A 10,760-nucleotide genomic window follows, 5' to 3' on the forward strand; every position below is an offset into this window, starting at 1 on the left:
ATACTGGGTCATATAAGTATGACTATATATGTCATTATATGTCATTAAGTATACTTGGGATTAATTTTATTATGTTTTATTTCATTATAGTACTGAATCTTGATGAATTACTGCAAACACAACTCAATCATCTAATTAAAAAATTACACATTTTCTAGTGTTTTATGAGTAATTATATTCATGCCAGTATTTCTTGTATGCCTAGTTTCACTTCAGAGCAATGGCTATTATTTTGTGCTCTGCTCTCCTATATGACTCATTATTACTCTGTTTTTAGGGTGGAGATGAAGAGGACATTTTACTGACCGCATATATTGTTGGAGCATTTCTTGAAGCTGGGCTCAGTCTCACTGTATGTATTCCCCTCATCTTTTGATTCCAGTCAGCTAAATGCACATTCAAGAGTCAATGAGTTCAGAGCCATTTGAAATTCTTAGACTGGGTGAAACATCAAGAGAACATTTTGATCATTCTCACCCTTTGAATTAATGCAATTCAAACTTTTTGATTCTTAGATATCTATGAGGACTACTATTAGCTTTTTCCCTAGAGGTAATATATACTTGCACACATAAACAGATTTTTCATGCATTTATTTCCATATCTCCTGAAGTTCAGCCATAAATTCAAGTTAAGAACCCCTGCTCTAGATATAGCCACAGCTTAGTGTTCTGTTTCTGTTATAAATTATGTGTGTAAACATTTTCTGCTTGAGTGGAGTTCATCCTAGCTACGTCTCCAATACATAGGTCAGATTATCTGATTTCAAACTCTCCTCCTAAACTAAGATACTAGGAATTTTCAGGATTATTAGTATATCTCAAAAATCATCTTTAGGGATGTAAACCTCTATTTTAGGTATCAGAGTAAAATGTCTTAGGTCTAATAATAAACACATACGCTTTGCCACATGGAAGAAACTTGTATTATGAACTAAAATATTACTAAATCAGATATAGAACCTTTCATTTTCTTACTACTTAAATTTTATTTCGAGCTTACTAATAGTGCCATTTCAAATTTATTATGATAATATTTCTGAACTTTAATATGTATGTGTGTGTATGAACAGGCTTATGTGTGAAATAGACTTCAAGAATATATTACTATATACATTACAGAGAATGAATATTTTAGATATTCAGCAAATTTACAAAATGTTCAAGTATTATTTTAAAATATCTGATTCTTCTCCTGACTAGTTTCCTATTCTACGAAACGGGCTCTTTTGCCTAGAGGAGGCGTTGGAAAGTGGTGTCACCAACAGCTATAATCATGCAATTCTAGCTTACGCTTTTGCATTAGCTGGAAAAGAGGAGCAAGTGGACTCTTTACTCCAGATCCTGGATCAATCGGCAACAAAAATAAGTAAGTATTATTATCTACTTTTGCTGAAGAGAAAAAGTGATGAAACTTTCTTAGCAATCGTATAGGAACCCTTTCTTCAGCAGTTTGTTTCTATTTATCTTAGAGAATTTCTCAGTGGCTCTTGTCTTGTTACCTAGTGCTGCCATTACAAAAAAAAGTTCACAAGCGGGTGACTTTAAAGAATAAGTGTTCATTGTCTCACAGTTTTCTAGGCTAGAAGTGCAAACCGGGGCATCGGCTCTATGGAAGGGTAGGTCATTCATGGTAGCTGTCATGGATTGAATTGTGTCCTCCAAAAATATGTGTCAACTTGGTTAGGCCATGATTCCCAGTATTGTGTGGTTGTCCTCCATTTTGTGGTTTTCCTATGTGTTATAAATCATAATCTCTGCCCGTGGTTAAAAAGGATTAGAGTGAGATGTAACACCCTTGTTCAAGTCACATCCTTGGTCCAATGTAAAGGGAGTTTCTGTGGGGGTGCGGTCTGTACCACCTTCTGTCTTGCAATAGATAAAAGGAAAGGGAAGCAAGTAGAGAGTTGGGGACCGCATACTACCGAGAAAGCAGTGCCGGGAGCAGAGCGCATCCTTTGGACCCAGGGTTCCTGCATGGAGAAGCTCTTAGTCCAGGGAAGATTGATGACAAGGACCTTTCTCTAGAGCCAGCAGAGAGAGAAAGCCTTCCCCTGGAGCTGACGCCCTGAATTTGGACTTTTAGCATACTAGACTGTGAGAAAATAAACGTGTCTTTATTAAAACCGTCCACTTGTAGTATTATAAAAAAACTAAATGGCTAAGAGAAACCCTGGTGGCATAGTGGTTAAGTGCTACGGCTGCTAACCAAAGGGTCAGCAGTTCGAATCCACCAGGCGTTCCTCGGAAACTCTATGGGGCAGTTCTACTCTGTCCTACAGGGTCGCTATGAGTTGGAATCGACTTGGCGGCACTGGGTTTGTGAGTAGATGACAAAGACAGTAGCCCTGGGTGTTCCTTGGTATGACATCTGTCTTCCTCCTGTGTGTGTATCTCTCTGGGTCTGTTTTCCCTTTTTATAAGACACCACTTAGAAGATATTAAGTTGGACACACCCTACTCTGGTATAAACTCGTTAACATAAAAGAAAACGCTATTTCCAAACAGGATACTACTTATAGGTACAGAGGTTAGGACTTCCCGATTTCATTTTAATCCATAAAATCCTTTTATTTTTAGAGATCATTATATATTTTCTATTTCCCTGTTTCTATTTTCTGCTAGTTTCTTCTCAAATGAAGTAAAGGAAATTAAGTATGGGTACTATGCCATAAGCAAAAATAATGCTTGCAAAACTCAAGTAATATTTTGGACCCTAGAAAGTTGTTATTTGGGGCCAAGAATGGAATTTGCCTCCTTCTTGTTTGTAATCAGTACTGTTAAGAGGGATTGTGTAAAAATTCTCTCTTTTTCTCAGATAATGTGGTATATTGGGAAAGAGCAAAGAAGCCTAAGACAGAAGAATCCCCCTCTTTCCTTCCTCGGGCCCCTTCTGCTGAGACTGAGAAGACCTGCTATGTGCTCCTGGCTGTCATTTCCAGGAAAACTCCTGACCTCACCTATGCTAGTAAGATTGTGCAATGGCTTGCCCAGCAGATGAATTCCCATGGAGGCTTCTCCTCCACCCAGGTGATTGATGTGGGCTTAATAATAACAGTATGTGTAATGTAGAAGCAGCTACTCTATAATAATCTAGACCACAAAGATAATCACTGAGAGGTAAAATATTCGATATTATAAATCCTGTTTTATTTAGTCATTAATTATTTATTGGGTGGTTATTTTTTTTTTATTGTCTATCAAGCGCTCTACTAGAATGTCTCTGTATGCAAATAAATAAAATAAGGCCCCCTTTTCAAGGAATATATACCCTCTTTTTTTCTATATTTGCAGTTACCCAGTAAAAAAAAGAATCTAAGTCTAGTGAGATTGTAGTCATAAGCAAGAGAGTTGATGGTAAGTTAGATACCTGATGACACTATTGTCAAACTGCATGTCAACAAAGAATTCATTTTTGCTGATGAGGTATACTTCAAAACTGAAAGATTTTTCTCTATATTTGTGGTCTATACATTGGGAAAAGCAGATGAATGGACTGTGTAGCGAAGAAATGGGTATGATTTATGTCTTTCCTTATAGGAAAAAAATGAAAATGCAAGGAAAGGCAGTTTCATTCCCATGAAGAAAGTCTGCACTCTCAGCCCCTCATCCCCCCTTTTATTTTCAGGCTTAGTTTCTGAGTAAAACCATGTTAGTAAATCTCCCAGCATCCTTTCCTTCTTCTGACTTCCCTTCCTTGAAGATGATTGAGTATGAGCATTACCCAAGGAAGCTGTGAGATCATTGAATTATATAACACCTTAACTTTTAGAAAAGATTTGACACTATTTTCAACAGCAGAGCTTATTTTCGATAAAATCCTCTAGAAAACTAAAAGCTAATTAAGACTTATTGAATTAAAATTCATTTAAATTTTAAGCGCATGCAAATATATTTTTCTGTTGTTCAGAATATTGCTTCTTGGTGCCCTGTTGATCTGTCTTAAGAATATGTCTGTGAATTGACTTAGAGTTAATACTCAAATGACGACTAATAACAGAGCTAGGATCATGGCTTGTACTGGTCTGTGCAGGACACTGCCGTCTGTCTTCTCGCTGTAACTCGTTACATGAAGCTCACCTTCTCTAATGGCCAAAACACTGTCACCTGTAGAAGCGAAGAATCCAGTGAGATTTTCCAGGTTAACAGTGACAACCGCTTGCTGGTCCAGCGTTCAGAACTAACAAAAGCACATGGACAATACACAGTAGATGTGGAAGGACAAGGTTGTACATTTATCCAGGTAATATAAATCTACCCAAGAGGGAAATGAATGTTTCCTATAAGGTTAAGGCTATCCATTCAGTTATTTATGAAGTGTTATCTTGCCACTTTTCATATTTTCATGAATATCTTTCCTCATTGATAATTTCTAATTGGTTGCTGAAAAGTCTAGTTATTTTATGAAGAAAAAAAAAAACCAAATGCATTGCCATCGAGTCAATTCTGACTCATAGTGACCCTATAGGACAGAGTAGAACTGCCTCACAGAGTTTCCAAGGAGTGCATGCTGGATTCAAACTGCCACCTTTTGGTTAGCAGCCATAGCACTTAACCACTGCACCACCAGGGTTTCCTATTTTATGAAGAGGTACTCCCTAAATTATAGCTTAGTAATTGGGAAGTTTCTTGAGGAATATCACTGCTAGAAAGCATTCTGATGTCTTCATTAAGTTATGTTGTTAAAGATTCTTGTGTCTCCTGAAAACTAAGCAAATTCATTTTAGCCTTATTCCCTGATGGTAAACATGTGAACTAAAGTATATTAATAATAGGTCCTTAAGTTTTTACTATAGGATAAATGGATAGGTTTTCTTATTATTTTCTATCCTTTCTAGGCCACCCTTAGGTATAATGTGCTAGTACCTAAGAAGGCATCTGGATTTTCCCTTTCCTTGGAAATAGTAAAGAAAAACTCTTCAGATACACTTCAGAATAATTATGACCTAACAGTGACTTTCAGGTAAGCGCCACGTTTTGATTTCAGCTCCCAGGTTAGAGATGGTAATATATCAAAAAGAGATTTTAAACAGTGGTAAAATAACAATTAAGAATACCAGTAACTATGACAGAAGCCCCGGTGGCACAGTGGGTAAAGCAATCAACTGCTAACCGAAAGGCTGGCTGTTCAAAACCACCAGTTGCTCTGCTGGAAAAAGATATGGTAGTCTGCTTCCATACATTTACAGCCTTGGAAACCCTACGGGATCTCTATGAGTCAGGATCGACTTGATGGCAGTGAGTTTTATGGGTTTGGTAACTGTGACAATGGGCACCACAATTCAGTACACCTTAAGCTAGATCAGAGCTAGCTTTATGCAAATATAACTTGAAACATTCTTCCCCACCAATACTCCAGCAATATTTAGACTTTGTTGAACAGAAGCACTGGCAGTTTTGGACAATGGAGATACTATTTTTCTTCCTAAAGACAAGCACATGTGGGCCTATGGTATAAAGCTCACAAATTTTTATTTTATAACCTCTATAACTAGATTTTTATTTTTCAGAGTAGAATAATAAAATAATCCCCTCAAATTGAAGTTTATTTACAGATTCCCAAAGGTTTTAGGCTTAGTTGATATATGGGGAAACTCTGAGTGAAAGTAATTTGGGAAATTTTTCTTAGAATTTCTAAATGAAAATAGACTGAACACCAGAGATGAGATAGCAACTAAATAGATTGTGGAATTCTTCACTTCGAGTCCCAGCAACCCTACCCAGAGGCAGGGGCATAACCAAGAAGATCTCTTGGGAACGTCCCCACTCTGTGATTCTTTTAACTTCCTGCTTTTTAAACAAAGATCTCTTTTAAGTGTTGTGCAAATCTAAAGCTAACATAAGTTATTATAATAAAAATTCATAAGCTTTGTTTATAAGTCCTAACTTTGAGGCTTCAGATAAGCTTAAGAACAGGGGTTTGGGGAGATAGATTCTAGTTTCAGATAATTATCATTTGCTCTAACCATGTTACTTTGTGTCATTTCATCCACCATCACTCTGGATGCGACTATCTTTAGTTGTTTGAGAATGGCTTTCTTCAGCTCCTTCCTTTTTAGCTTTTGCCTTTCAATTAGTACCTGCTGACATACTATCTCCACCAAGAAAACTAGTGGGGTTCTTGTGTTTTGTTTAATTTCAGCTACACTGGAATTCGCAATAACTCCAATATGATCATTGCTGATGTAAAAATGCTATCAGGATTTACTCCAGTCATGTCATCCCTTGAGGAGGTAAATAATAGCTCAATCTTTCAGGACAAAAAAATAATATAATATATAGATAAAACAATTGGTTAGAAAAACTGAACTCTTCATTTAAAAAAAACTTAGGGTTCACTTTTATATTTTTGCTGTAATACTGGAGGGATGGTGTTCTTAACTTGTAGCAAGTAACATTCATTTCCTTCATAATCCTTCATAGTGCATAATATATCCCTTTATCTAGTTCCTACTTGTGCTTATCAAAATATTCCAACACTATGGGATCATTCCATAAAATATAGTCCTGAAAATTGGTTAAATAAAAAGCATGAATCATTCAATTCTGGAATAGTACTATTATTAGTTCTAATATCTATCCCTATCATTCCCTGTCAATTTCTTCAAAGCTTGAAAACAATGGCCGAGTGATGAAGACTGAAGTCAAGAGTGGCCATGTTCTTTTCTACTTGGATAATGTAAGTTCAAAAATAATTTTTGCTTTTGTGTTTTTCTTTTTTTCCTCTGAGGGTAAATGGATGCTTCTATTTCTTATAGATATACCTGTTAGGATTTGTCAAAAATTGATGATGTTAACACAATCATAAAATGAGCGAAGGACTTGAATAGACGTTTCACCAAAAAGGACGTTCAAATGGCCACCAAACACATAAAAAGATGTTCAGCGTCATTAGCCATCAGACAGATGCAAATCAACACCACAATGACATGCCATTTTACTCCCACTAGGATGGCTGGTAGTGTAGAAGTTAAGCATTCAGCTGCTAACCAAAAGGTCAGCAGTTCGAATCCACCAGCTGCTCCTTGGAAACTCTATGGGACAGTTCTACCCAGTCCTATAGGGTCACTATGGGTTGGAATCGACTCGATGACAATGGGTAAGGTAGCTAAGATTAAGAAAAAGAAAATAACAAATGTTAGGAAGAATGTGGGGAAATTGCAATCCTTATCCATTGCTGATAGGAATGCAAAATGGCACAGTCATTGTGAAAAAAAGTGTGGCGGTTCCTCAAAAAACTAAAAATAGAACTACCATATGACCCAGCAATTCCACTCTTACATATAGAGTCAAAAGACTTGAAAGCAGAGACCCAGTGACTTGTGCACCAAGGTTCATTGCAGTATTATTCGCAATAACAAAAAGGTGGAAACAACTTAAATGCCCATCAACAGATGAACGGATAAACAAAACGTGGTACATGCATACAATGAAATACTACTCAGCCAGTAGGAGAAATGACATTTTGATACATGTGTGCTACAATATGGAGGGAGCTGGAAAACATTATACTGAGTAAAATAAGTCAATCACAAAAAGACAAATTTGCATGACCTCACTTATATAAGAAAACAAGAAAAGGCAAATCTGTAGACACCAAAGTTTATTAGTGGTTACCAGGAGCAGGAGGGAGGGGAAACAGGGGGTTAATGTTGATGGAAAAATTGCAGTGATTAAGGATAGAGTTGCACAGCCGATTATTGTAATTGCTTTCAATAAATTGTACACCTGTAAAGAGTTGTATTAGCAAAAGTTGTGTGATAAATACATTCTTACAACAATGACAAAAAAAAAAAAGCATTTCTGCTGAGGCTCTTTATGTACAACCAAAAACCTCATGGGATTTGGTTCCTTGGTTTGGAGGTTTAGGGTCATGGTTTCATGGGATATCCCAGTTAAGTGGCCTAATAACATGTTTAGTGCTTCTGTTCTACCTCCTAATTCATCATGTAGTGCCTGGGATCTTAAAAGCTTGCAAGCTGCCATCCAAGGCGTAACTGGTCTCTATTCACCTGGAGCAACAGAAGAAGAGTCAGGAATAGAAGGAGGATATGGAATGTGTGGCTACCTTGCTCAATGAACAACCACCTCCTTTGCCATGAGACCAGAAAAACTGGTTTTGATCAAACATTTTATATAAGAATCTCCTTTGAAAGGGAGAAAATGAACAGAATTTCAAATTCTCATGGACTCCAGATTTTCTGGAGCCATAAAGGTCGGATGAACCCCTGAAACTCTTGCCCTGAGATAATCTTTAAAACTGAATTAAAAAATATTCCCTAAAGTCTTCTTAAAACCAAACAATAGCTTAACTAGCAAAAAATGTCTGCTTGAGCATTATGATATTTTAAGAACTATCTGTATAGGATCGAATTGACAACAGCAACTCAAAAGATTAGATAGAAACCTTAGGGAGCAGTGAGTTTATGTTTATGGAGGGGGAGAACTCAGAAAAGGAGGGTAAGAATTGCTGCACAACTTGAAGAATGCAGTCAATGTAGTTAATTGGTAATGTAGAAACTGTTGAATTAGCGTATGTTTTGGTGCGTATATCCTCAATGACAAAATAAATATGTATTTTTTAATTAAGTAGTATTAAAAATTGACCATGCTCCGCTCCACTGATTATCTTCTCCTTCTTAACTCTCAAGTTATTTCATATATGCCATGGCTCCCTGACTGGGTGCTTCCTAAGTTTAGGAACATCGTCTCTGTTTTTCATTCCTCGTAGCATCTAACATAGTCAGGTTACAGAGTAGATGTATAAGTCTTTTATAGTTTGACCTGAACTCCAAAGAAGGGTGAGCGACATGAGTTTTAGAACCATCGTTTCTATCTGTGCATCATTATCACACACACAAATGCCTACATTTGACGTTAATTCTTACAACTGAATGCCTTGCACCTCAATATAAGCACTATAACTTAACAGTGTGTATAATTTAATACTAACTCATTATTATTTTGCCATTATATAAGATAATGGTACCCTAGATTCATTTATTGGGTAAATCATGAGTTTTCTTGGAAATAATTTGTTCAGTGAATTTCTTTTTGCAGACCTGATGTATTTGTAATTCATGTCTTTACAGGTTTTTGGTACAGCAAAGAGTTTCACTTTCTCTGTTGAGCAAAGCAACCTTGTGTCCAACATTCGGCCAGCTTCAGTGATGGTCTATGATTATTATGAAAAGGGTAGGCAAGCAACAACCATGTCCTAAGGCTATTGAACACGATAACTATATCTGAGAGTCCCTGAGCTATGCAATTTTCCAAAATCATCCTTGGTCTACAAAGACTAAACAGTATATGTTTTTATTTTGTATATTGAATGTTTTCCTTCCATAATTTATCTTCTGATTGGGCTATTTTCTAATTACTAGAGTTTTTCAACACCTAACATTCTTTTCATACAACATGGAAGAGCTCCCCTTCACCTTGAAATATGAACCATGCTAAACTGCCAGGTCATTTTGTTTTTGTTATTAATGCCAAGATTTACAATTTCATGCCATTTCTGTGGAATTTCATTTAAGGAGAGTACTCAATATTCTGGAATGTTATGGAAAATTTTGATAGATTTCTTGTATCTTGGATTCCAAAGCAATTACTAAAATGTTATAGAGACCATAGAGTCCCTGGGTGGTGGAAACAGTTCACACTCTTGGCTGCTAACCAAAAGTTTGGAGCTTTGAGTCCACCCACCATAGGTGCCTTGGAAGAAAGGCCTGGAGATCTGCTGAAAAATCAATCATTGAAAACCCAATGGGGCACAATTCTACCCTGACACGCATGAAGTTCCCATGAATAGGCATCAACTCGATGACAACTAGTTTTGGTGGAAATGATGAAAAAATTTTCTCTGGAAGGTTAATACTATTAATTCCTTATTGAATGTCATGGAGTTCGTCAAGAAATATTTGAATTCTGGATCTGTTGTTTACTATTTGAACTTATTTCTTCAAGTGCCTTAAACTTTGAGAATATATATCTGAATTAGTAAAATGGGAGAAGGGGGAATGAGTGACTATTGCAAAATTATTGGGAAGAACAGATCTAATGTGTGCATATTTCCTGACATAACCTTAGAATAGAAAATTGGAGACTTAATAAGAGTGCACTTTCTCTTTATTTTCCAGATGAATATGCTCTTGTTTCTTACAACATCACTAGTGTTTTAGTTTCCCAGTGAGACAAAACAATGCACAGGAAAAGGTAAGACAATTACATATTATAGACCTTTGAAAACACAGCTGGTAAGAAAAAGAAAACCTAAAAAAGATAGAAGAATGGATAAAACAAAGAGACGTCTGGCACTTGACATGGTTCATAGAGCTATGTGCACTATATGAGTATTTGATAACCCTTATGATTTAGTAAATTTCTTTAAACTAGCTTTAAAGAATTTACAGCTATATGTACCTTTTATCACTTTTTCATCTTTGTTTTATAAGTTGATAGGTCATTAAATGTATATGTACATGTATTTATACCTATGGGCTCAAATATAGCAATGATTGTAGGATGGTGCAGGACTAGCAATGTTTCATTTGGTTATACATAAGTATGCACCTAACAACACAAATTTATACCTATACATATATAGGTTTTATGTTTGTATGTGTGTATTTGTGAATGTGTGTGTGTATATATATATATTTATGTTTGTATACCTTTATTTATACCTATCATACACACTACTTATTGTTTATGTTATTTGTTAAATCTCATCTCAGGTGAAAAGCTGTTCGCTTTGAGCAA

At 36.1% G+C, this 10,760-nt stretch overlaps 1 protein-coding gene across 1 annotated transcript in view; it reads left to right on the plus strand.

Moving 5' to 3' along the window:
* The window catches only part of LOC100658397 (ovostatin homolog 2-like), a 45,851-nt gene extending 35,318 nt beyond the window's left edge, over positions 1-10,533 (plus strand). The window contains exons 27-35 of the mRNA XM_064285178.1: positions 278-352; positions 1,203-1,368; positions 2,818-3,029; positions 4,033-4,242; positions 4,838-4,962; positions 6,142-6,232; positions 6,610-6,678; positions 9,092-9,194; positions 10,139-10,533. Coding sequence (XP_064141248.1) covers positions 278-352; positions 1,203-1,368; positions 2,818-3,029; positions 4,033-4,242; positions 4,838-4,962; positions 6,142-6,232; positions 6,610-6,678; positions 9,092-9,194; positions 10,139-10,191 — 1,104 coding nt within the window. The 3' untranslated portion in view covers positions 10,192-10,533. The remainder of the gene's footprint in view (positions 1-277; positions 353-1,202; positions 1,369-2,817; positions 3,030-4,032; positions 4,243-4,837; positions 4,963-6,141; positions 6,233-6,609; positions 6,679-9,091; positions 9,195-10,138) is intronic.
* The last annotated feature ends 227 nt before the right edge of the window (positions 10,534-10,760 follow it).

The sequence above is a fragment of the Loxodonta africana genome, chromosome 4, assembly GCF_030014295.1.
Source record: "Loxodonta africana isolate mLoxAfr1 chromosome 4, mLoxAfr1.hap2, whole genome shotgun sequence".
Taxonomy (NCBI): Eukaryota; Metazoa; Chordata; class Mammalia; order Proboscidea; family Elephantidae; genus Loxodonta; species Loxodonta africana.